Source organism: Harpia harpyja, chromosome 13, assembly GCF_026419915.1.
Source record: "Harpia harpyja isolate bHarHar1 chromosome 13, bHarHar1 primary haplotype, whole genome shotgun sequence".
In the NCBI taxonomy this organism is placed as follows: Eukaryota; Metazoa; Chordata; class Aves; order Accipitriformes; family Accipitridae; genus Harpia; species Harpia harpyja.
The window spans coordinates 28,259,007-28,286,509 of record NC_068952.1 but is presented as its reverse complement, the minus strand read 5'-3'; the positions used below and the strand labels follow the sequence as shown (position 1 = coordinate 28,286,509).

At 38.8% G+C, this 27,503-nt stretch overlaps 1 protein-coding gene across 3 annotated transcripts in view; it reads left to right on the top strand.

Annotated features, from left to right (window-relative positions):
* PRKD3 (protein kinase D3) overlaps positions 1 to 27,503 on the top strand; it is a 49,808-nt gene that overhangs the window by 6,386 nt on the left and 15,919 nt on the right. For all 3 annotated transcript variants that reach the window (XM_052805211.1, XM_052805209.1, XM_052805210.1), the window contains 8 exons: positions 10,520 to 10,658; positions 12,396 to 12,527; positions 13,237 to 13,394; positions 16,471 to 16,660; positions 19,435 to 19,512; positions 21,495 to 21,678; positions 23,174 to 23,297; positions 26,132 to 26,209. In XM_052805211.1, coding sequence (XP_052661171.1) covers positions 10,520 to 10,658; positions 12,396 to 12,527; positions 13,237 to 13,394; positions 16,471 to 16,660; positions 19,435 to 19,512; positions 21,495 to 21,678; positions 23,174 to 23,297; positions 26,132 to 26,209 — 1,083 coding nt within the window. The remainder of the gene's footprint in view (positions 1 to 10,519; positions 10,659 to 12,395; positions 12,528 to 13,236; positions 13,395 to 16,470; positions 16,661 to 19,434; positions 19,513 to 21,494; positions 21,679 to 23,173; positions 23,298 to 26,131; positions 26,210 to 27,503) is intronic.

Genomic DNA, 27,503 nt, shown 5'->3' with positions numbered 1-27,503 from the left:
TAGTTTGTTCCTGTGATAGTTCTGTAGTTAGCAGTATCTATTTACTGTTGCCCTTCTTTAATGAAAAAGGAGAAATATCTTTTTTTACTTGGAGTCATTTATAGCTTTTCTTCTTATTTGAGTGGTGTCTTTACTAGAATTAAATGGAAGTTTCCTTGCTTGTTTTTAATAGTGCTTTTAAGTCACATTTCAGCCTTGTATTTGTCTACATATCTGGAACAAAAAAAAGTTTCAGGTATCTTTCCTCATTTTCTTGGGAGCTTGAACCGCCTGCCTGACTCTCTTTCACGCTACAATTACAGTATCAAAAACATTGATTAGGACTTACAGCAGATCTCTGAGGAGGCTGGATTTTAACCTTTGTAAAAGTAATTATAGCATCCTCAGAAGTCTGCAGAAAAATAAATTATGCCTTACCTTTATTTCAGAGGAAATTAATCAACTGGGGAGGGAACAATCCTGCAAAAGCCTGTGTTGGAGGGCAGTTTGGTTAGGAAATAAGTACTGTGTTTACCTAATGCATTTTCATAGCGCTTTCTGTATTGCCAGTCTTGCCATATTGTTGATGGTCAGCTGTGCTTCCTGCTTCAAAGGCTGCTGTTCGGTGTAGCTTGTTCAGGTTTTGCAGAAGGGTAATTAAAAGTAGCATCAGCAGAACTGAAACTAGAGAGATGTGGCTGCAAGGAGAGCAAGATGAATAATGCAAATATTTGATTTGTCTCTTAGCTCTGTTAAAAATATTCTAAACATTGGGAGAGGAGCAAAAACTTTTTTTCATGTTTAAAGTTAAATTCAGGGAGCACTATGTTTGGGGTATTGTATATTGGAACGCTTAATAGAAGTCCTCAGAAAAAACAAACTTTAGACTTTATAGGGATGCTTCAAAAGATTCTTGGTTATAGTCTCAATCTGTCTTCTCTGTTCATTCCTTATCTAGATTGCTGTATGTTAAAGTACCGGACATACAGTTCTCAGGGAGAGTCTGAAGAGGAGCCAAAGCATGACCAGATATGACTGCTGGAATAGAGGGAATGTGTTTAGAAGCAGAAAAATGTGTAGCATAAATTGTAGATGGACAGTGTGTGTCCTTGCACATTGATCAGATATTACAGAGGCAAGTTCTTAATCCTGTTTTGTGTTTAAATACTGTTTCTTCATTCCTCACATGAGAGGACATGAAGTAGAACATAGGGCTTACTAGCTTAAAACCAGAAACTCGCATGTGGTGATACTCCACTGCCTGCAAACTAAGAATTATGTAGGACAGCATGCTATAAAGGCTTTATTCTAACTTATTTATTTTGTTCTAGTTCAACTAACAGCTATAAATGAAAAATATTTGATTGTTCTGTGCTATTACTTATATAGTATCAGGACCTGCAAGATTTATCATAACTTTTTTCTTAAACTTACAAATCTTTACTTTCATGGTTCTGAAACTTCCCTTATCTACTTTTTTTATCTACAAACCTGTCCTTCATCCTTCTCATTTTCAGTCATACTCAGCATCCTCCTTCTTTACATACTTTTCCTCCAATAGCTTTGCTAAATTTTGCTCTGAAATAGGCCAATTGCCTTTCTACCTTAGGGTGTTTGCCTGAAATTCTTGTGATCCTTTCTAACCGTTGCCTTCTCTTTGACTTGAATACTTATACACTGTTTACCCGTACAATCTGTTTCTTAACCTTCCAAACTAGTTTTTCTACCTCACTGAACCCACCCAAATGGTCACCACTTAGAAGAGTCAAAGGGGTATTTCTTATGTCTTACTGATTAACAAATCTCTCTTGGATTTTTCTTCCGTGTTTTCATAACATGGTGCTCTCATATGTCTTAAATGTAAAAAAGAAAAAAAAAAGCCAAACCGAACTTATTTTCTCACTCTCTTCCTCGTCTTTATCTGCCCTTATATATTTCTAGTGTTTCATTCACGTTTGCTGTACTTGTTTCCTCTCTGTTTATCTTATTGAACTTGATCCAGCTTAGTATTTTTTGGTCTATCTTGTGTCTTATTTAGTTCACCTCCAAAAGTAATTTTTCCTTTCATGGCTTGCCTGTTTCAGGTTTGTTCTTAAACCTTCTCTACCAACAATGTTTACAATTCTGCTATTGCTGAACTTTTCCATATGTAGTATGTTGGGTTTTTTTTCATTTCTTTCTTCGAAGTAGTTGCAAAATTGTCTTGCTTATGTATAGGCTTGAAACCCTTATCTAGCACCTGTTGCTTTCATTTTGATTCCTGTAACTCTTCTGTATTTGGTGTCTTTGCTTTTGCTAGCAATAGTACTTTTGTTGTCTTAATTTTTCTTCATCCTAACATGATCGTTCTCTTTCAACTGCACATGTAATTGTCTGTCTCTCAACAGCAAATTAATGATTGTCTATAATCTCATTTCTACTTGATTACTGGCTTTCTTTGTGCTGCTTTGTTCTTTCATTTTATTTTTTGGCTATTTTTTCCATGTTGGGTTTTTTGGTCATTTTTCTCTCTATAGGCAGAGTCCTTAAGTTGTCGTTGTTTACTTTAAATATTGTCTCTTCTCCCAGTGGTACTTATGCTTTCTTACTAGATTGTTTCCTGCCACATTATGCTGTTTTGACTTGCCTGAATTCAGGCCTTAATCTGTCAATAGCCACTTACACAGGTACTTAACATGTACACACTCACATTTATTTCTTCAAGACTCTGAACTGCGTAAGCTGTTGATAACGCAATCACTGGAAGTATAGCTGTGTTTAAAAGGAGTTAAATTTTGCATATTACACCTGCTTGTGAGTCTTTCTACTGTTTCTGTAGTTTCATACTTCCATTGTTTTTATAAATGTTGTAGTCCTGGTACATTGTATTCCCTGGTCAATAATTTGAATAATCTGAATTGAATGTGATCCTATTAGTATGTATGCACTTTTTTGATAGTCCTGCCTATTATTTTAATTAGACTAGGTGGGATTTCATTTTTGATAATTGGAATATGACTGAAGTCCTTGGATTATTTGGAAAACTAGCCAGTTTCCTTTGAAGATGAATTAGACTGGGGTGCAGCAGGGAAGGAGATGAGGAGATGCGTTCAAACGTTTTGCTTTGATAATCAGGGGGAAAAAAGTCTGACACGAAGAACACACAAATAGATCTGTAGAATTTGCTAACTAAGTGACAATTAACTGTATACCTGTATTAGTCATATACCTAAGAACTCAAGCTTTAATGGGGCTGAATTAAAGTCGTTTGGATAGCTAGCTTTTCAGTGAGTGCTGCTGAAGGGGAAAGAAGTGTTTATTTTAAAATACTTTAAATTGTAATGTAAAAAGACCAAAACATGTGGAATGTATATGAGCTGTCTTCCAACAGTTTGGACACTGTCATGGTAATGGCTATCTAACCAAATTGTGGCAGAGGTGTTGACTTGAAGCTTAATATGATTTCTCAAGTGTTAACAGATGTTTTACTAATAAAATATTGAGAAGGATCGTATTACAAGGATCATATTACAATCCATCCGTGTTACAAATGGATCTCTACAACTCTTGCAGTAACAACTTAATTTGGTGTGATAAATAGGTAACAGTACTGCAGCCATCCTTCTCGGTGTTTCTCCAGGTTAAGCTTGTAATAGTTCATGGTGCTTATTTTTGAATGGCTCTAAAATTAATGCAAATCATGTTTTGTATTCATCATCTGTGCTCAAATCTTCTTTCCCCCCTGTTGGTCTGCCTTCTTGACTTGTCATCTGCTTTCTTTGTGTGAGCTAAATATGGCAGCAAAGTAATAGAGAGATGGGGCATGAGAAGCAAACATGCCTGTGAGAAGATGACAGCTGGGGAGTACTGGGGGCACAGAGTTGGTATATGTGGAGCAGATAAACATTTCCAATGTGGTAATAGGTGTGTATGCTGGAAAACCTAGCCAAGAAGTAGTCCCAGTATGTCTGTACTGAGGCATCTGGGAGGGAAAGATCTCATGCAACATGTTTGAAACTAATTGTCTGTGTGATAATGTGATTTGGCACACGGTTCTGAAGAGTGGGAGTGAATAGCTGGGTAGGGATGCAGGATAACAGATTGGAGTGATTTCAGTGAACGAAGAGACTTTCCAAGGTAATGGGTGTTTTGCACCATTAGACTTTGGAATTAACTTTCAGTGGTTTGAAGCATTTGTTTTGAGTTATGATGGGTCATGAGATATTGGACCTTGAAACAATATTCGCCTACACTTTTCCCTAGTGTGAATTTTTGGCGACTGGTCCAGAACTTTGTAAAGTAAGTCCTGGAACTTGAAGTAGAGGGATTTTTCAGTTACTGCCAAGATAGAAAGAAGCCTCATTTGTGTTTTGCTCCAGCAATACTGGCTGCTGTATATTAAGTTTTTCTGGGTAAAAAGAATGGTGTAATGCACAATCAATTAAAACTAGACATACTGTAACTTGCAGTATAAGCATTCTAGATAACATCAATTGTTTTTCCTCAGTGTAACTGCAGTAATGCGCTAGTAGTGTTCCTTGTGCTAGTACCACCCAAGTACAAAGGGTTGCATACATTCTTTACATAAGTTGATGATATTGGTGTACCAGAGATTAATTTTGGCAGAGTCTATTGCATACATAGACTTCCCACAAGTGATTTCCTGTAGTTAGATGCTCTTTTGGAACTGTTAACACTGGGAACAGTCTCCTTTTTGCTTTTAGGAAACCTAGTAATACTGGGATTGGCAGTTACATGTTCTGAGTCACTGTGCAGATACTCTGGGCTTTTATGCAGGAAAGTAATAGCTGTATAATCCCATAAGATAAAAAAGGCTTTAAAAAATTCTGCTTTGAGTTTTGTTTTCAAGTTTACATTATAAGCTCCTAACACTTCAGAGGAACTGTATAGTGTTCTTGACAGCTTCATGTAACTGAGCATAAGGAAGGCTATAAAAGCTGTACTTTTCTGCAGTATGAGAGAGAAAAAATTGGTAGTGTACAACTTGAACATAGTTTCAGCTTTGCGTAAAAATTCTGTTAAAAGATACCACTTGAAATAAAAGCCTTGTTAATCGATGAGGTTATTCTTGGCCAGCAGTCTGCACACAGCCTTCTGGCTAAGGTGCTAGTGAGGAATGCTGTATTCCCACATGTACTGGGAAGCGGAAGAGAGAGCAGGGCGCTGCAGGTCTGTAAGGAGCCAAGCTGCTTGCACAGCCTCCCCATCGAAGCCTGGCCAAGTGCCTTAGATGCGGGCTCTGACGGGCCACCTGCAGCTCATCAGGGCCGGCCATGCAGAGGGCAGCCAGCCAGCACTTCCATTGCTTGGGTGCACAGGACTGTAGTGGGGGCAGAGGAGAGTAATCTGAGCTGAAGTATGTGGAAAGGAGCGGTCAGAGGCATCTTTGCATTAGGGTCTGTTCTTTTATAACAGGGGAATTGTGGCGGGAGCGTGTGCAAGGAAAGGGCAGGACTTGTTCATCAAACTTGAAAAGTTTTGTTAGGGATAACTGAATCCAACAGCCTCCTGGCAGAGGCAAGGCTGCTGCAGGTCTGTGCCCAAGGTCCAACCAGTAGCAAGACTGACCATGTATTCCCAGTAGGCACAGGCACTTGGATACAGGTGTGCAATGCATACGTGTATACACACAGATTGACACAGGCAGACACAGAGAGCACTGACATGAACACAAACCGCAGTAATGGTCTCGTGCTGTACCCTTCTCTGGTAGTTTAGGATGAAGGTCTGTTAGTGGGGAAAAAAAACACGCACACACACACCACGTGCCTGAAAAAAAGTGGATGTCTCCAGCACCTGGGCTCATGTACTCTGCCCAGTAGCAGCCCCTGGATCTTGGTCTTTCCAGTTGCTGGCACCTGCATATTCAAGCTACTGGGGCTGCAGGCCCACTGCAGTTGTTGGCTCTTGATTTCACTCAGTCTGGTCTCTCCAGTCGCTGGCACCACAGCCACATGGGTCCTCTGACCTGTGGTCTGGCTCAAGTTGCTGGCACTCAGAACCCTCATACACACATATGTGCTCAGAATGAGAACCCATCATCCAGGAAAATAGTTAGAAATGGAATTTAATGAAAAGATAGTATAGATGGTGCTGATCAGGCATGGGGCATGGCCAAACAATTGTTCTGACCAGCCCCTGTTTACAGCCTTTTTTATCTTCTTATCCTTCTATTATTATCCTTATTTTATCATGTATTATTTTATTACATTATCCTTCTGTTTTTTCTCTACGTTTGTTCCACCCTGAATCACCTCTTTCCTTGCCTTTGGTTCCTTCCATAAACATCCCATAATAAGTTGTCGTGGTTTCAGCCCAGCCGGTAACAAAGGACCACGCAGCCGCTCGCTCACTCCTCCCGCCCCCCTCCGGTGGGATAGGGAGGAGACAGAGGAGAGAAAAGAAAAAAAACTGGAACCTCGAGGGTTGAGATAAGGGCAGTTTACTGGGACAACACAAAAAAAAGGTTACAACAACAACAACGGTACTAATGAAAGAATATACAAAAAGAGTGATGCACAGTGCAACTGCTCACCACCCGGAACCCGACGCTCCGCCACTTCCCCCACCGAAAGTCGAGAGAACTCCCCCCGGCCCGCTCCCCATTTATATACTGAGCATGATGTCACATGGTATGGAATAGCTCCTTGGCTAGTTCAGGTCGGCTGCTCCGGCTATGCCCCCCCCACCTCCCAGGTTCCTGTAAAAATGAACCCTATCCCAGCTGAACCCAGGACATAAGTATTTCACAATCCTAATTCCCTGGCATCTTATAATGTGTCCCATACCATTGGGCAGCAACCCCTCTCAGTCCAAAAGGTGCTCTGGTGTTGACTTATTTTGATGGGTTTTATGGCTGGAAACTTGGGCTGAGGCTCTGCTGTGAGAGTCCTGGGAGGGGCCTGGACAGGGTATCTTTTCCTTGGAGTCCTTAATTTGGGTTCCCCACCTGCTTTTGTGCCTCTCTGCTCCACTGGCATGTGGAGATGGACCTTTGGTGGGCTGACAGCTCCTGTGATGGCCCTGCGAGGAGCTGGGCAGGGTGTTATGTGGGCTGCCCCACCTGTGTTGTTCCTCTGTGCTCCATTGTGGGCATGCAGACAAGCACCTAACCTAACAGGCAGGATAGTTAAGGGAGCTGTTGCAATGTTCCTTAGCTATGCCTGTTCCTGTTGTGGATTCAGGAGAACCTTGTAGCAACTGCAACTCTGTAGTACCAGTCAACAGGTTAGCTCTATTCTAACACTTCTAGTTTTTGGAACTATTGTTTCAGAAATGAAGATTAGGCATGCATGATGCATAGAAAAATGCGTCCTGGGTGAAGTCTGTCACATATATCTATAGAAACTGTATACAGAGTCTGTGTTTCATGATAGGCTTCTTGCAATAAATACTAGCATAGATTATTGTTAATCCTGGGCTTGTGATTCTGTATCTTAGTCTAGAAGCTACTGATCAAGCTGAAGCTTGCAAATAGAGGGAATTCTCTTTTATGAGGTTAAATATTACAGTTAGAAAAACAGACAACCTTTCACAGTCATTTCATCCATGTGTATGTATACTTGTTTTGAGAGAAGAGGGCAGTAAAACATGTCACTACAGTATCATAAGCATTCACAATACACAGCTGAAAAGGTCAATTTAATTAACATAGAACCAAAGGTGGATGTTGATGCCAACAGTTCTAACAATCTATAATAGATGACTTTGCTTTTTTTACAATACTTTTTTCCATAGAAATTAAATTAGCCTTTGTCTGGACTTTATTTGAAAACCAAATCTTAATTATAGGCATTATACTGTTATTTACAAACTTTGGAATTAATGTTGATGCTGCTTTCTAAGGAATGTAATGTCTCATTTTTAATAATTACACTTGCTGTCACAAAGAAGATTTTGAGTATTCATCTGTAACTTTTGTTTATTGTGTCAGCTAATGCTTTTTAGTCACCAAAATTAATGCGGTATGTTTAAAACATTTTAATAAATCCAAGATTTGTACATGAGAATGGGTAAATGGTGCACATGCAGAATACATATGGTCTTAGCATTTAGAATAAGTGCTTCTTGGTATGTCATTACGTGACCTGGTTACTCGGGTTGGGGATTATGTGTAGGGATGTTCTGGCAGCTGCACAATAGGTTTTTGGTCTCAAAGAATGAAAAAAAGAGAAACAAAGACATATCTTTATCAAAAGAAGGAGGCTTAAACCTGTGAAATATCTTAGTGGTTCCTTAAAATCTGTGGTTTGTAGGTGGTGCTGTGAAATTAATACAAAGAGGCAGTAGTTCACGCTGATTCCCTCCTTGCAGCTGAATTAATATCAGCTTTAATAAAAAGCGTCATGTTTATCTGCAGGCAGATACCATATTCACATTGACTTTCTCTCCCTTTTGTTGGAATTAAGTTTTTCAGCAGCACAATGCAATTGATATACTATAAATAAAAGTTATCCTGAGGATACAGTTGATTGTAGCATTGATGTGGTAGCTTCCTCTTGTTGATACTAGCATTAAGATGTGATACCTGGCTAAACAGTGTCTATAGTATTGAAGAATAAAACCTCACAGCACTTATTAAAAAAAATGTAAACATGATTTGTTTTTGAGGCACAGTGGAATTTTGAGTTAGAGCTTAAAGCAGGTTTATGCACTGTTTCAGGTACGAAGAACTGTCAGTTCCCTTGGAAGGCTTACTAGTGTGCTGTATCTATGCATGTTCTGAATATGAAGTCAAGTCCTGTGCATACTTGCAGAGATACTGAGACATGTATTTGGGCAGCACAGCTAGTTCTCAAGCTTTTTATTTGCTTTCCTAATACAAATAATCTTTGGGCGGTTGGGAAAATGTAATTTTCAGAATATTCATGGATATTTGCTGTTTATCAAGACCAATCAGCGGAGAGTACACTGAAATAAAGTATGGTAAGAGAGGAGTTCTTACAGGTAATTCCAGATGACTGAAGAGATTTTAATCAATAGCATTTTATTGTATAAAAGTTTAAAAAGCATCTGGTTTCGGGGAGTATAATGCTGCTGTCATATCTGTACTGTCATGCCTACTGTACAGATACAAGAGAGTGTCAAATTTATGTAGGGAATCTAAGAGAGAGTTGGGAGACAGAGGAAGCAGCCTGCTGCTTTGGCATCAGCCCAGTAAATCAGTTTCTTGGTGCTGCGGTTAAATATCTGCTGGTGTCAGTATAATGTTGTGACATCTGTCTTTTACTTTTGCGTGGATTAAAAGGCACAAATTCTGCATCTCTTTGTGACTGTCCAAGTAGATAGTATGCTTTCCAGAGCGTGGGGATTCTTTGGTATTATGTGTAATGTAAATGTGTAAGGGTGTGCATACCAAAACAGAGAAGGCCATCTTAATATTTTGGATAAAATTGCTACCAGAAAGAGGAAATTATTTGCTCTCTGAATGGGAAGGGAGTGTGAAAACAATGGGCATGACAGATAACTTCATTATGTCTTCGATTTGGTAGAAACAAGTCCTTGACTACTTTCGTTAAGGACAATTAATATACCACAAGCTTCATGCAGTTTAGACCCTGTTGCTTACTGACTGTGCAAGACCTAAATTACCAAACTGTAGTCTGTTATCTAATTAATTGGAAGTTTGTTGTGTGCTTTTCCATACTTTTTCCCACATTCTTCCTGTTTTCTTCTGTGGAGCACTTCTGTATGTGTGTTCCCACCTCGAGTTTGAATTCTGGTTTAAAAAAAAAAAAGGCCAAAGGAGCTGGTTGATTGTTACTCATTTCTCTCCAGGGTCTATTCCTGCTCTTTTTCTCTGTGAAATGTCTGTTTACTTTTAACCTTCTCATTTTAAGAAGTTTAATTCACACTGACAGTATTTTGAAGAGTAGGGAGAATACAGAATAAGCAAGCTGTTTTCAGTGAAGTGTCATGGAGAAACGTTATGTTACTTAGTGTACCTATCCCCTCTATGGATTTTCAATATTCTCTTCTGTCCTTGTGGGGAATTGAGTTTTCCTTTTCTTGCCTCTGCAGATCTAAACTATAGTAGAACAATGACATGGAGCCTCTCTTGGTTTGCCCCTCGAGAAAAGTGTGGCAGGTGCTGCTGGAGTGTCTCAAGCTGAGTACCTGCCTGACCAGAATGCCTGTAAAATAAGGGTTACAGGTGGTGGTATCCGAGTTAGAAAGATCTGCATTGGCTTTCACGTGCCAGACTGATTATGCAGGTCTGAGAGATTAAAAACCCAAAGAAACAAAAACCCTAACATTTTTTCTTTTCAGGATTGGAAAAAAGCGTCACTATTGGGGGTGGGGGGGAACAGGGAAGAAGTTGGTATTGATGGGTTTTATATGTTTTGTTTTGTTTTTTTAACCTTACCTTTTTATGCTACATTTCAGTTCAGAAAATGCTTCAGTTCCTCAAAAATAAGCAGATCAATTTTGTTTCCATGGAACACTTAAAACACTCAAGTTCTGTAGCTGTTATTAAAAACATTTATGAATAGGATTATCAAAGAGCATGTGTTAATTTAGAGTTTGCTTTCTATTGCAGTTCCCAGAGTGTGGTTTCTTTGGCATGTATGACAAAATTCTCCTCTTCCGTCATGATCTGAACTCAGATAATATTTTGCAACGAATTACATCAGCAGAAGAGATACATGAGGGAGATCTTGTTGAGGTTGTACTCTCTGGTAGGTATTGTTGTAATAGTGGAACAGTGCTTTATTCAGTAAATTAAAAGAAAATAGTACTGTATGGACCATTACTATCGTGCTTGTCTTGAGCTCTTTGACTTAAGTCTCATACTGGGTCACTGTTTTGGGGTAGAGGGTTCCAAGAAAATCCAAGTGGTACTGATGCTTCAGCACTCAGTTTTGTTATTGTTTCATTGTCATGTTTTAATCTTCTTCAGGTTTATTTTTATAGATAAATCTGAATTCTAAGAATATGAATTTATAATTATAATATATTTATTATTATATTTGTTGAAGCTGAAATGAAGGTGGGATTCAGAATTTTCTCTTCCAACTGTCGTTGGCTTTCTTTTGCTTAGATCTGTCTTTTTGTTCTGTAGCTTTTGCCATTGATGGTTTATACTGCTAAAAGGGTTTATATAAACGTAGTTGCTGAATCATACCTATAAGGACAGACTCTTAAGGGTTATTGTGCTTGAAAACAGTTTCTTTTAAACGATAAAGTCCTTAGAGTGGTGGTTATTAACCTGTAGTACTCTTCAATAATGAGGACTCCCCCCACCCCCGACCAAACCCTAACTGATTTGAATTGTATGTTTCATCAATACCCTGTCAAAATCAGCCAAAAGCCAGCTGTAGTTAAGCTACAAATAAAAGCTGGACTAGTATCGAGCAGTTCTTTCAGACTATGAGGACTAAGTGCCAAACTGAGGTTACATTCTGGAAAGAGAGATCTCTTGGCTGTCATGGGATTTGATTTGTAAATTGGATCAATGAAGTATGATTTCCAGAGTCATAAGGCTGAGTTTCTTGGCTGCATTTCAGTACCTACTGTTCTAGGCATGTCTAGGGTTTTCAATAGTTGATCATCTTGGTTTGAGCTTTTCATTGCTTCTGGTGAATGACATATTGGGAAAATTTGTTTTGTGTGCCTCTTCTTGACAATCTCTTGACAGCTTCTTTATAAACAGACAGACTACCAGGAACCAAGGCATTTTGAAGACATGTAAATCTCTTTCAGTAGGGTTTTAAAATTGAGACATGAGAATCTGAATATGCAGTGTTCGTACATATTTGATCAAAGAATAGTAGCCATCAGGGCAAGGTAATGTTGGTGTAAAATACTGTTTTTTTTGTTTTTTTAAAATCTACATTCCAAAGAAACAGGACAAAAAATTCATTTAAATATATCTATGCTTGTTTAAGAAAAAGAACATTACTAATGAAGTTTCCAGTGTTCCATGGAAACTCTATCCACAGTTCTGTTTTGATACACACAATGATAGAGTCCAATCTAATAAGCTTTTACTGAAAAAGTCCTTTAGAAGATAAAAATCTAACCTGTAGAACTGTCCTTCATTTGAAAATTTTGTACGTTACAAACCAGCTTGAAAATTAAGTTGCTCTTTCAAATATTTACTCTTAAGTTGATTTTAGCAAAGCTTGTTGTATTTGCCTTCTCAACTTAGTGAGGTTTTCAACATTGTGACTCGTATTGTTGATTAGTTGTGGCCATTAGCCTACAGAATCCAATGGATTTTTTCCTCAATAAAAAAGGCTTACTGAAAACTGTAAATTTCTAAATGCTTATTTAAATGGTATACAGTAAAATGCTGATCCCTAAACAGCTCATTAGTGTTCTTTGAATCTGCTGTTTTTAAAACAACATATTCTTTCCATAAATCCATGTTGATCCTGTGGCAAGAACCATAACTTACTGCAATTTTTTAAAAGCTTTGGCTACAGTTGAAGATTTCCAGATTCGTCCTCATGCACTTTATGTGCATTCCTACAAGGCTCCCACTTTTTGTGACTACTGCGGAGAGATGCTTTGGGGTTTGGTACGACAAGGATTAAAATGTGAAGGTAAGTCTGATTTTTAGTGCATTTTTGTGTGTGTATATCAATATGAGATGAGGAAGAAGAAATTGTATCTTGTTTGATATGTTAGCACATGATAAACGTAGTATTTTGTAGAGTTGGAAGGGGTTGTGCATCAGGAAATCCAAGTTCTGATCCTGGCATTAATGCAAACTGTGTGTGACCTTGGGCAAATGACTTAAGTGTTCTTGTTTCCCACTTTGAAAAAAATAGCTAGCTTACAAGCCTGTGTTCTTTGCACAAGGAGCACATACTTTGGAGAAACTCCCGAAGGGGAATCCCTTTCCTTCTGGCCTTCATCCAGCTGGCTGCAGAGTGCTCTGCAGCCTGCTGTCAGGTACTGACGCTGCCTGCTCACTGGCTTCTCCTTGGCTCTAGTGCTCCAAAGTGAGGGAGTGATGAAAGTCTCCTGGTGGGGGGAGAAGTGAGGAGGGCTATCAGCTGCTTTGGAGTTTAGATCTTGTTTCTAGAGCTGGGCTTACTGGAGACCGGTATTATAGCAAGTAGTGCAAAAAAAAGCTGTTTCTGTGAATGGCATCAAGAACACTAAAATAAGAGAGTTTAACAGAACAATCTACTTCTGCCTTTATAATTTTTCTGGATCATCTTTTTAACTGCTGTATCAAAATATTAGTACTATTTTTGTTACTCTGAATGTGGGGAGGTTTTTGGTCTAAAAAACCTTCTCTTTCAGGTTGTGGGTTAAACTACCATAAGCGATGCGCCTTCAAGATTCCAAATAACTGCAGTGGAGTGAGAAAGAGGCGTCTGTCTAATGTGTCTTTACCAGGAGCAGGGCTTTCAGTTCCAAGACCAGCACAAGCTGAATATACATCCTCTGCCTCTGAAGAAGTATGTAATGTGAAAGGGGAAACAATTTCTGGTTTTAAATCCTTTAACTTCTGGGGAGCTAGATAGGGTTGCAAGTGGCTCATAATGAGTACGAGGGAGTTGAGCTTAACCATTATGATTGGTTTTAGTTCATTTTTAAACCTGGTGACTGTGATACTTACTGATAACTATTATTACTGTGAGAAATGAAATGGGAAGTAAATTATAACTTTCACGTATAATTTTGTTATTAGCCTGTCACTCATTGTTATATGAACTCCAAGAACTTTGGTTTCAGGAATATAAACCACCTTGCCTTCTTTGTAATACAGATTCATTCTGTAATTACGGTATCAGTATAGCATAGTTACTTGGCTAAAGCAGTACAAATTGTAAGCTTTTATGCTGCGAGAGGAGAGAGTGCTCCTGATACGCTGTTAAGCTTTTCACAGAGTTAATCTAAAAAAAATCAAGCCTTATCAAGGAGGGTGTAGAGGATGAAGGGCTTACAGTAAAAGCCATCATCCATAATAGTTCTTTGGTCTAATGGTTATGATGATTGCTGAGAGGTTATCGATTATACTGCAACTACATTGGGATCGTAAGACAGGACAGACAGTGATTAGATCACTTTGTTTCATTGCTGCTTCCACCGTGGGGTAAAAGTAGTGCTTTTGACACTTGGTCTTTCCTACTTATCTAATTCTATTACTTTACGGTATAACAATTCTTACCATAGTTTAAAATATAAGATTGTCTAGTTGAACGTAATTTTTTTAGCTAGAGGCTACGAAGCCTAGTATTGAGTCATGAAAAATATTTATTCTGATGCTTATAACTATTGGTAAGATTTATTCAGCAAACATAGAATAGTAAACATCTTTCTATCACAGAATTTAACTTTATGATTTCTACGTGCATGTTTAGTACCTCTTTGACACCTCTTCTTTGCTATGTGATTTTGAATACTTGGCTTAAATGATCAGTAACATATTACTATATTTGCAGTTTATCTTTCAGCAGTCTTAAAATGCTTTAGGTCAGATGCATAAAGCCATGTTCTTTTACATTTTTCTGTAGATCTAAGTAACTGTAAGTTTATCCTGCTGAAAGTTCAGTATCATACTCAGTGCCTTTTGTGTTTTAATTGTCAAAGTTTTTGTTTTAACTTAATTTCAAAGAGTTTTGGGGGGGGTTAATTTCCAAAATTATTTTTTAATTTTCTAAATATTTTTGCCTAACTTAGTAAGCTCTCCAGTCATGCCATACATTGCTTTTTAAAACTGATAGCTTGAGGTAGTGATTGGATTATGGTTTGCCTACCTCTAGTGTTTTCCATTTTATACCCTACATGGGGGTTTGTATGTGCTGTCTGTGAACCTTGCCAGGTTGCTTAAAAAAAAAAAAAAGTTGTAAGAGTGAATTTTTAGCATTTTAGCTTCTGTGGAAATAAGGATTCATACATACTTTCCTGCTCTCTGCAATGCTTTTATGTCTGGCGTTTTCTTGGTTTTGTTTTATGATACCAGAATGTCCTCTTAAAGCTCCTTGGCCAGGTTGCTTTCTTATCTGGTCACTTTCTGAGCCAACACCCCCACCCCCTTCCCCCCCGCCCAAAGTAGAATCACAGAATAGTTTGGGTTGGAAGGGACCTTTTAAAGGTCATTTAGTCCAATGAGCAGGGACATCTTCAACTAGATCAGGTTGCTCAGAGACCTGTCCAACGTGACCTTGAATGTTTCCAGGGATGGGGCATCTACCACCTCTTTGGGCAACCTGTTCCAGTGTTTCACCACCCTGATTATAAAAAATTTCTTTCTTATATCTAGTCTGAATCTACCCTCTTTTAGTTTAAAACCATTACCCCTTGTCCTATCACTACAGGCCCTGCTAAAAAGTTTGTCCCCATCTTTCTTATAAGCCCCCTTTAAGTACTGAAAGGCTGCAGTAAGGTCTCACCGGAGCCTTCCCTTCTCCAGGCTGAACAACTGTGACTCTCAGTCTTTCCTCAGAGGAGAAGTGTTCCAGTGCTCTGATCATTTTTGTGGCCCTCCCCTGGACCTGCTCCAAGGTCCATGTCTTTCCTGTGCTGAGGGCCCCAGAGCTGGACGCAGTACTGCAGGTGGGGACTCACCAGAGCAGAGTAGAGGGGCAGAATCACCCCCCTTGACCTGCTGGTCATGCTTCTTTTGATGCAGCCCAGGATATGCTTGGCTTTCTGGGCTGCAAACACATGTTGCCAGGTCACGTCCAGCTTTTCATCCACCAGTACCCCCCAAGCCCTTCTCTTCAGGGCTGCTCTCAATCCCTTCATCCCCCAGCCTGTATTGATACTGGGGGTTCTCTGCTGACCCAGGTGCAGGACCTTGCACTTGGCCTTGTTGAACCTCGTGAGGTTCACATGGGCCCATGTTTTGAGCTTGTCCAGGTCCCTCTGGATGGCATCCCGTCCCTCAGGCATGTCAACCACACCACTCACCTTGGTGTCATCTGCAAACTTGCGGAGGGTGCATTTGATCCCGCTGTCTGTGTCATTGATGAAGATATTAAACAGTACTGGTCCCAATACAGACCCCTGAGGGACACCACTTGTCACCAATCTCCATCTGGACATGGAGCCATTGACCACTACGCTCTGGATGTGACCATCCAAACAATTCCTCATCCATCAAACAGTCTACCCATCAAATCCATATCTCTCCAGTTTAGAGAGAAGGATGTTGTGGGGCACTGTGTCAAAGGCCTTACAGAAGTCTAAATAGACGACATCCGTAGCTCTTCCCTTGTCCGCTGATGTAGTTGCTCCATCGTAGAAGGCCACTAGGTTGATCAGGCAGGACTTGGCCTTGGTGAAGCCATGTTGGCTGTCTTGAGTCACATCCTTGTCCTCCATGTGCCTTAGCATAGCTTCTAGGAGGATCTGTTCCATGATCTTCCCAGACACAGAGGTGAGGCTGACACGCCAGTAGTTCCCAGGGTCTTCCTTTCTACCTTTTTTAAAAATGGGTGCAATGTTTCTCTTTTTCCAGTCACCAGGGACTTCACCTGACTGCCATGACTGTTTTGATGCAAATCATGTATACCTTCTTTATTCCAGCGCTGCTGCCCAGAACCTAGTAAGAGGATTCCCTCCTGGAGTGGCCGTCCCATCTGGATGGAAAAGATGGTGCTCTGCAGAGTGAAGGTTCCGCACACCTTTGCTGTTCACTCTTACACTCGTCCCACCATATGCCAGTATTGCAAACGGCTGCTCAAGGGCCTTTTTCGCCAAGGAATGCAGTGTAAAGGTAAACATTTAATTTTCTGCTGCAGTGATAGATTTCAATAAAGGTTTTGTATTTAAAATTGATTTCAACTTATGTTTTGATTGCCAGAGGGTTATACGCTGTGAAATGGGGCAGTATAATCTTTGAAAAATGGCATATTTTTGAGAGGATTACAGCAGCCCTCATTTTCATTTTAGTAGACTGTGCATTGTACATTTTTCTGGAAAATAAGATATAATCACATGTGGATTGGGAACACTTTAATTCTAGTAAGATAATTCTAAATTAATAAAAATGGGAAGTACTTCCCTTTGTTCGATGTCTGTCTTCTAGACTCATCACTAAAGAATTTGTAAGTTTTCATTTTTTTATTCTAGTACAGAATACTGGTTATTATCTTTTGAAAAAAAAAAAAACATTTACACAGGTAGGTGCCTTTCCTGCACTAGCTTAGGCTTCATCAGCTGCATGGTTTTTATTTAGCATATGTTAAGACACATGATTTCAGTTCTCAGGCTCTTCCCTGCAGTTCCCAGGGCATAACTATGACATTGTGATCTTCTGGCTCTTTATTGCTGGATAGTGCAGATCTGTCAGCTTTGTTGCAGGAAAGAAAACTGTAGTGATTAATGATAAACATTAATATGGAGAGGCCTTTCCATTTCTCTCATGTGAGTTTGTCAAACATGAGTACCAAAGGTCATCATTTTGAAAGAGGTCACTTAATATATTTTCAATTTCCTTTAGTAGAGGAGAGCAAAATTTGTAAGCTTATAGCTGTGTTAACTTTCTTTTGACTAAAAATACTGCTGTCTCATGTAAGTAAGGAATTAGTTTTATCTTTCATTTCTCTCTTTTATTAATTTGCAGTCTTTGTAGTCTGTTTGAAGTCTGCATCCTGAACTGTGGTTTTGTTTTTTTTTTTGTCAGTAATACATAAATAATGAAGCCTGAAAAAGATGCTTTGCAGTTTTAACATATTGATGCTACGGACCATATACAGTTGTTGTGACTGTATATCCAGCTGAACAAATGGGGCTACCACATCAGTTTCAGGGAATTGAATGACACTGGATAAAGATAGGATTTCTATATGGAAAACAAGTCTAGAGAAATGTTATGTATATGCATAGGACAGAAATAAGTATATTAATAGGCCTCCATTTATTCAGTACGATCCTATATGTATTTTTAATATATCAGGAATTGATATCAAACAATCAAAATATTTTCATACTGCTTTCTCCTACAGATTCTTAAGGTTTCCCACTGACTTCCTTGTGCACATTCCCAAAGTTTGGGGTCTTTCAGCAGTCCCATGTTCCTGAGTACCTGTAAGAGCCCTGGATTTCTTGAATTCATCCAGGCTTCTACTTGGACTCTGAGGATGATCTTTGGGATACTAAGGCTATATTTGTGGTAATAATTAAGTGTGCCCAGGAACATTCCTGGACACTGAGGTCAACTGGGACAAAATGATCCGTGCTCATGAACAAGTTTTCTTAGCATCCCAGCCTGGGTGGCTGTATGCAGACTGCCTGTTGGGAACAATTTCATGGGATGCTCTGATTTATGAACTAGACCTGAGAACTGTTTGGGATTGTGCTAATGCTGTGGGCCAAAAGCATGCTAGGGGATGTTTCTAACTGTTTACTAGAGAGTTGCATTGCAGTACTCAAGAATGTTTCTGGACCTAGATTTATTTATTAGGATGGACTCGCTCTTAGTCTTTCTGGTTCCCTGGTAAGATTTGAAATGTCTCTTGTTTCTTCCAGCCCCCTTCAAACTAGTGAAGTAACCATATTCCATAATATGGACTGAAAACAGAGCTATAGAACGGACAGTTCATTGGTCTCCTAGGATGCTTCCTTGTAGGCACTCAGAAGCTGAACAGGATTGTATTTTGCTCCAGGGTTTGGCTTCTCTGCTAGTAAAAATGGGGAGATAATGATTTTTCTCTTGTCTGGGCACAAGAAAAGCACAATGAGCTTTCTTTGGATAGCAGAAAGGGGCTACATTAGCAGTTTGAAAACAGTTGTGGGGGCAGTAGGGAGTTTTGAAATTCATGATGTTGATACAGAGTTGAAAATTACAGCGATGCTGCTAATAAAGGAAATTCTTGTTAACACCACTAATCTTGTATGCTGGACTTTGTTCAGTAGGCTACATCTGATACCTCGGATGCAGAAATGGCACACATCCAGGTTAGATTCCATCTCCACATCAGGCCAGATCTGGACATAATGTTATTCTGTCTGCCTTGTGTCAGCAGGCAGAAATGGAGCTTCAGTGTTCAGCCAAATCTGTAATCTGAATGATAGGGAAACTGGACTTTGGGATTTACTGCAGAGCATATTTGCACTGTGATACAGGTGTGTGAAACTAGAGGCTCTGATGGCTGCAAGTCTTAGGCAGCAGGTGGGGAAAAATGGTAGAGATGAGACATTTGAATCATATAGCAATGGAAAAAGGGATGTGGAACAGATGAGAGGATGGGAAAAAATACGTCATAATGGAAAAAGTAACTACAGAGAAAGCTAGAGAAGTAGAAAATTGTTTTGTACTGGAAGGGGAAGTGCTGACATAATAAATAGTGGTGGGGCAAATCAACATGTGACATCAGGACAAGTTTGTTAATTTCCTTCTGGAGGTGACCTCATTGGTACTGTCTTCAGTTACATGCAAATGTATGAATCTGAACTGAAGCTTGTGATGGAAGTAGTGAATGATAGAATGTTAGTGTTTGAGTAGGAGTAAGATTCTGGTATCATGGGCTTATTTATCTTCTATTTTAGATTGCAGATTCAACTGTCACAAACGCTGTGCATCTAAAGTACCTAGAGACTGTCTTGGAGAGGTGATTTTCAATGGAGGTAAGATGAGAAACACACTTTCAAATACTGACAGATCTTTGGAGGCTTAACAAGATGCATTAGCTTTTGGTTCTCTCATCTTTGAATATCTTATGTCTTTTTATTTTATCTTCCCAGTTTTTTCACCTGAGATTGCTGACAATTAAAAAGATTCACTGTAAAACTTATACTCTGGTGAATTTAATTTTACGTAATCAGTGTTGGCAAGTACAGTGTGCTTTGCTTGAGATTGCTCAAAGGAAATAAAAAATGAAGAAGCCTTCTCAATGTACAAAAATTAAGTATCTGTTGTGACCAGTCTGCTCATTGTTCACCATGAAATATATATTTTAAAATGTTAATATCTGAAGACAAGTACCATTTTTTGTGACTTTCTCATATCCATGATTTTTAGTGGCCAGAGTTAGTCCAGCAGTTTATGAGGTAAAAGAGAAAGGAAAAACCAAGCCAAACCAAAACAAAAAACCCCACTCTATTTTTTTTTTTTTTTTGAAACCTCAATTAAGTAGGACTGTTTTCTGAATAGACCTTACAGAGTTGAAAGCGGAAGGTGGGGAATAGTATGTGGAAGAAGGTTTAGTCTTATGAGTTTTAGACCAGTGTTAAGCTGATGAAATATGGGTGGGTGAGCAGACAGTGAGGTGGATTGAAAGCTGGTTGAATGGATGGGCCTAGAGGGTGATATAAGTAGCATGAAGTCTAGTTGGAGGCTGGTAACTTGTGGTGTACCCCAGGGGCCAATACTGGGTCCAATCTTGTTCAACATCTTCATTAATGATCTGGATGATGGGGCAGAGCGTGCCCTCAGCAAGCTGGCTGCTGACTGGGAGGACTGGCTGATACACCAGAAGGTTGTGCTGCCATCCAGAGGGATTTCGACAGGCTGGAGAAATGGGCTCATGGGGGTTGTTGGACCAGATGACCCCCAAAGATCCCCTCTAACTTCAACCATTCTGTGATTGTGTTGCCCAAAATTTTGATCCTTGGCACACATATTTTGAGGGGAATAAAATTGATGACATGCAGCAGATCACACCAAACTGTATAACCTGATTCAGAGGCCTGGGCAGCAGCCCTGTTAGCCAGTGGGTCCATTGCCATTGCACAGTGTATCGCATGCATTCGTGCCTGCCTTCTTCAGCTTCAAGGCTCTTGCCTGGGTCTTGAGATTGGTGGCCATGAACAATAGTGTGCAACACGTTGTTGCTGCAGCCTGCTTTCACTACCCTTGTGATGCTAAGTGCTAGGGCACATAGTTTAGGAGCTACAATTTCATAGAATTCTTCCGTGGACATAACGAGTCATTTATTTTTCATTCTTTCTCCCACCCTTAAATTGAACCTTCTCAGACCAAAAAAAAAAAAAAAAAAGGCTGCAGATGAAGGTATTTGTATGTCTTAATTCTTAGTTTTCCACAGTGCAAGTTGTACAGCTTTTGGAAACTTTAAACTTCTGCCAGCAGAGAGTCAGACGTGAGTAAGATCTGTTCTGCTTTTCTCTTTTCCTGCCATACCACAGCCCCCCTTTTCTCTCTTACTTTTGCTATTATGGGCTACAAGGGCAGCGAGAACAGAGTTGGGTTTCTGTTGACGGAGAATTTCATTTGCACAGGAGTAGTTCTCTGGGTCATCTCTAGCCATCGAGAGGTTACTTTGTACTGATTACTTGTGGAACAGAATTACTTAATGAGATTCAGGTTTAGACCTTAAGCTTTTCGCTCCGTTTCTTTCAATATGATTCTTCTTTTAGATGGGTCTCTCTTGCCTTGGCATTTAGCAAAACCAGATTGATAATGTCCATTAGCATACTCTGCACCATTTAGCAGAAACTTGAGGATTTTGTATATACTGATTGTACTTTTATGTTTACTTGCACAAATGTGAAATGAAGAAGAAATTTTTTTTGTTTTTTTGTTTCTTTGTTTTCTTTGATTTTTTTTTTAATTGTGTATTTGAAATATCTGAATCCTGTGTTGTTTCCAGAACCTGCTAGCCCAGGCCAGGACTTGGACATGCCAATGGAAGTTGATAGCAGTGAAATGAACAGTGATGGTAGTCGAGGTCTAGATGATGCTGAAGAGCCCTCTCCTCCAGAGGACAAAATCTTCTTTATGGATCCATCTGACCTTGATGGAGACAAAGATGAGGAAGCTGTCAAAACCATCAGGTAAGTCATAAGCTGTATTTCTTTGCTCTGGATGTACTTTCTTCAGTATTGTGAGTAAATAATTTCTGATTAGCTGAGGTTTACTGCTTCAAGTGTTGTTTTTTCATTTGTGGTTGGTTTTGGGTTTTTTTGAACTTGAAAATGCTTTGTAAAGTTATCCTGTCGCAAGAAAATCTGAAACATATTCTTCTAATTGGAAAAAGTGCTATGCTATGATTGTTATCAAAGAAATAAAACCAGATTATCAAAACATGGTGACTTTTATGGGTTAACATGGCTAAGGTCTTTGATTTTAGCCTAATTTAGTTACTGTTATGCATGTGTTGACTTAAAAGGAGTTACTTGAGATATTTTAATTTTCATATCATAGTCTATATTCATTTTAGGCAGAAGTTTACTTTATTGATCTTGAATGTGATTTTTCTGAAGTCTTCAGGCTGATAACTGTTACATAGTTTCTTTAACCAAGTTTGGTCTTTTTACCTTCTGTATTATTCTGAATAGTGTCATCCTGATTTTCTTAAGTCATTCTTAGTAACATAAGAGTAGTTGTGTTAGGTCAAACTAAAGGTTGTTTTAGCTCAGAGCTTAATAACAAATATGTGAGGAAGAGAATACAGTGATACCTTCCCAACTTTCAGCAATTTATAGCTCAAGGAATTCCTGAGTTGTAAGTAGCATCTTTTTTGTGTTCCACCTCTAGGTCCATTTATTTCTAATGGCATTCAAAGCAATAAAAGTTTTTGGCATGTACAGCATCCTGTGGTAGCCAGTTCTGCAGTGTAACTGTGTGCTGTGTTAAAGCATCCTTACATTTTTGGTTTTGAATCTACTTTGTGATTTTGTGTATTTACAAATGTTTCTGTTAGTGTCACATGTAGGAGCTCTGGTGTTAAGCAGGCAACTGAGTGCTTTGCTCCATTTTCAGTGCTATTGAAACCTGTATATTTAACTAATGACTCTGTCAGAATATTAGAGATTGTAAAATCCTTGTCTGCAGGACAGTTAATATCCCTGAGCATTGATAAAATTTTTTAGTGCAGTTGTGATTTGAATTAACATACCCCTGTTTGTATTTTCATAAATTGAAAGTATGCTTAGGTAGGGACCTTCATTAGTGTAATAACAATATTAAGAAGTAGCATAGTCAGCTTACACAGACAAGAGGAAATAATAGTGATGCTCATGTTAATCATATTTTTATGCTGGATTACGACCAGCAGTCTCAGCTAATTGTTTTGAGAGAGGATGATTTCTGTAGGTGTCCTCATTCCAGTGCGTTTCTTCTGTGTTCCGTAGAGTAATTTAAGTACTGCAATACCTGCACCAGGAGAGCTAGTGGGAGCTCAGATACCTTATCAATTTCATCTATCAATGAAATTTGTATGGGAAGAAAAGGTGCCTGTTCCTGAAAATTATGGGCTAAATGTGTAGTATAATTGCAGTAGTGTTGTATTTTACCTTGTTAAATATTAACTGTTCTATCTTTTTTTAGTCCTTCAACAAGCAATAATATTCCTCTCATGAGAGTTGTACAGTCAATCAAGCACACAAAGAGGAAGAGCAGTACAATGGTGAAGGAAGGATGGATGGTCCACTATACTAGTAGAGACAATCTGGTCAGTGACTTTAGTTTCTTCCTACGTTAAGTTAAATTATTTCTTTAATCCAGTGTATTTCATTTATCTTATTTAGTACTCTGATTTACAGTATAATTTGAAAGAACTTAGCCATGATGTTCATTATAAAGAAATCTGGTGTAAAGGAGAAACTGTAGTTTATTCAAAATTCTTCATGTGATGGTTCAACAGTACTTTTCCTTCTCCCTTTTAAGAAGGAGAAGCATCTCTAAATTGTCTCAAATGAATTGCATGTTTAAAATTTCAGCTTTCCTGAGATGATTTGGAATAATTTGCTTATGTCTTCTTTCTGTTTAGCAGTTGAACTAAATATTTGTATCAGTGTTTTTATTCTACTACAGGAAGAGGTGGAAATCATTATAAAACGATGAGTACTGAAATGGCTGACGCTATTATTCTAATAATCTAGGTGTTTGTAAATGTCTGTTGTAGATATGGGAGCCCTTCATTCCTCTAGCAATTCACTCTATCTAAAAGTAAGCAGCATTGAACACCATCCCCCGCAAACTCACTATTCCTCTTGATGTCAGTGGAATAAAGAGTTGTGGCTTGACTGTATGTCCTTGGGTATGCAGGCATCCTCCAAAAAGACTATGTTGTTTGTTTCCAGTGCTACCAATAATGATCTCTTAATTGAACCTTCTTAGGCAAGCTCCTTGATTTTGTGTATTGAGGAGGAAGGTAAGGAAGAATAACTGGGTTCCGCAGAGTTGTCTGATGGGAGGGAGTGAATACTCTTGTCTTTTGGTAGATGAATGAAAAGGATGAAGTCAAGAAGTTCCCAGATCTCGTGAAGCACAGTGTGTCATATTGAGACTGTTCATGAAAGGCAGCATAAATACTTTTGCATTGTCTCTACACAGGAGTCTGATTGAAGGGGACTTCAGGAATTTAGAGAAGCAAAGTTATTTAAGTTCTACTGAAATCGAGCTGAGAGGAGATACTAGTCACCAAGTTACTGTAGTGTTTTTACTTTTTGTGATTGTCAACTAAACAGACCACTGCAAGTGGTCTGTCAGAAACTGCCTTACAAAACATTTCTTTAAGGTACAGTTTTGTAATACCTAGATGTATTTATCAGAAACCAAAATAAGTGTCTAGCATATTTCAGATGAGATTCCAGCCAAGGCTACTTAACAGACACAATTATCATCAAGTGGCTATGGAAAAACTAAGGCCAGGTAGCAGACAAAGATGAATAGTTCTAGCAGAACTGTTGAGGGCCGACCTAGTATTTAGCTCTGATTTAATCTTTCAGTACAACCAGTACATTTTTCCATGGACTTTACTGAACCTCCTCATAGAACGGTGATCAGATTGTACACCTTAGCTTAGTTTGATTTTCTTCATCTGTCAGTCTGGCTACTACCTAGATGACATCTACCTAAAAAGGCAGTTCAAATGAAGTGAAGTATTCTGCCCAAAGCAAGATATCCTCAGCCATGCAAGATCTCATAGAGCTTCCTGGTGGGAGGAGACTTCTGTATTAGGCATTACAACATCGGCTATTTCCCTTGACCACTCTGCTCTCAGCAATATCAGGCTATTTCCTATTCCTGAAACAACTTGGGCTTTCTATCAGTTCTGACAAAGTTCATTTTAACAGCAATATCTGTATGCTTTTTGCTGACTCTGGATAACAAGATATTTCACCCTTTATAATGAGAATTTTCTGTATCATCATCTGTATTCTTTTCCTCACTCTGAGCCCATCCTTTCTCAGAATAGGGTATGGGCAGATTTTGAATCTCTGAGTGAGTTACCAACCTGTTCCTTAATTCCCCCCTCCAAAGTCTTCCCTGATTCATGATTTAATAAAGAGCATATATGTCTAAAGGACAGGTTCACCCTTATGCTTTCACCCAGTTTCCATTCAGTGCTGCCTGGAAATTCCATATAGTTAAATCCATTCATGACCTAGCTTTCTTTGTCTGACTCCTACAGGTAGTCTTAGCTTCCCCGTGATTGAAGTGATTGAAGCTCTACTGTGTTATGTTTCAAACTTTGTCATCCTAGGCCAGAGTTAAGGATCTTGTTTTTTTGCCACAGAAAAATGAAAATGGGTTTCTAACTATATGAGCATGGTACAAGCAAAGGAAGTTAGGTCCATACAACCATATTAGCTTTCTAAAAGCTTTGTTTTGAGGAATGTTTTTCTGCTTAAAATTACAAGACACTTATGTGCAACAGCTTATTCATATTACTTTTTGTTGGAGAAGATATTTTTCATTGGTGGAGACTTCCAGGAAATGGCTATTTAGTCTGTCTTGATTTTTATTTTATTTTATTTTCCCCCCGAGATATTTTGTCCACTTGAATCATAATCTGTCTTGCCACTGTGTGCTTTTGACCTTCTAGAATTCTGTGTTGACAAAAGAATTAAGGACTTGTTAGGCTTGCTCAGTCCTTGAATCCTGGCAATGTTGGTGTGAGGCCATGCAGGGAGAAAGCATAACTCCCACAATTGTTACTAAATTAAAATAATTCAGGTTTTGTGAGCACATGTACCTGGAGTGAAACCTGTTTAGGTAAGTGTTTTTCCTGTATGAGATAACTGCTGTTGTCACTCCTATTACTGTAAGGTAAGTGATATTTTTTTCTGGTTTGTGGAAATAATTTTTGAGCCTTCTTGAATTTAAAAAAAATCTTTATTCTCAAAGTGTATTTTTTCATGTATCTAGCCTAAGATGCAACTGTAGATTAACATTAATTGATTATTTTAGTAATTTAGAGCATTTCTCATTTAAATAATCCGATAACAAAAGCCATAACAGTGATTTATTCCTTATGTTATTGTACCGTGCATTTTGTAGAGAAAAAGACATTACTGGAGACTGGACAGCAAATGCCTCACGCTATTTCAAAATGAATCTGGAACAAAGTATTACAAGGTAATTAATGATGATTAATAATTATGTGGCACTAGTGTTTTATAGATCTGAAATCTACTTGTGAGCAAGTATAAGTGTTATCTCCTTTTCCCCATCTTTTTTTAATCAAAACTGTGATTAGGTTAATTGTTGGCTGAAGCTTATAAGTGAGAAGGACCAAGACTAACTCTGAGAAGTTGCTTGCAGCTGCTGTTCTAATCCCCTTGAGTATGTCACTCCTTGCATTTTACATGTACTGTTCTCCCAAATTACCTAGCATATGAAGCTTTCTTCACAGTTACCAGAGAATTTGTTTGGCTGCCAGTCTAATGAAGGCTAGGATTTTTGTATTCTATAAGTGGTGACTGAAAGTTTGCATGCTTATGTATTTTATTTCGAGGTTCCCAAAATTAAATTATTCCCAACTGTACAACTGGAAGTTGCAAGTAAGATTTAGAGGAAAACTTACTGTGCAGCCTGGCATTATATAAATAAAGCTTAGCAATAAATTTAGTATATTGTTAATATAGTAATGTATTCAGTGGTAGAATGTTCAGAAAATGTGTTCGAATGTATAAACAGGATTTTTCCCTTTCTTGTCTTACACCTTTAGGTGGGGGTCCAAATCTTGCAGCTTCTTCCTTTATAACATCTCTAAGATCAAGCCTTTTCTCTGTACACCCAGCTAAACTTGCCCAGATCCTTTTCATCCCTATCTTGACCAGTGCAGTCTCTTCTTCTCAGACCTCTCTGATACTTGTATTGCCCTGTGCATTCAAAACACAGCTGGTAAAATATGTTCCTTGCTTGTTGCTCCGTTATGTCACTGCTTTTAGTCCTTTGACTTGCCCCTTTGCACCCCTTTTTTTAACTGCTTAAATCTCAGGTTGTCTTTGCTGTTAGAGTCATTCGCAGTTTTTGCCTTTACATTTATTTGCTCTTCATCGTAATCAGCTACTGTCTTTTATCCCCCTAATGCCAGCCTGGTGTTCACCTGCTTGTTCACTACTCTTGCAAGTGACATGCACCTGTACACCTTCCCATGTATGTGGAATGTCCTCCTCCAGCTAGTGTGAACTTGCAACCGTTTCTTCCTTCAGATCTGTTCTCTAGTACTGCTTGTACCATGATCTTAAACTGACAAGGTAGAGGAGTCAGTAGAAATTGTTAATATCTGTATGAAAGAGAATCTTTACCCAAAACAATTCAGATATGTGAAGCAGTGCTTATTGACTAGCTTATATAACCGCATCCTCTTCTTCGTGTTGTCGTTTCACTTTTTTTCCCCTGTCATGTTTTATTCTAGCTAAGCTGT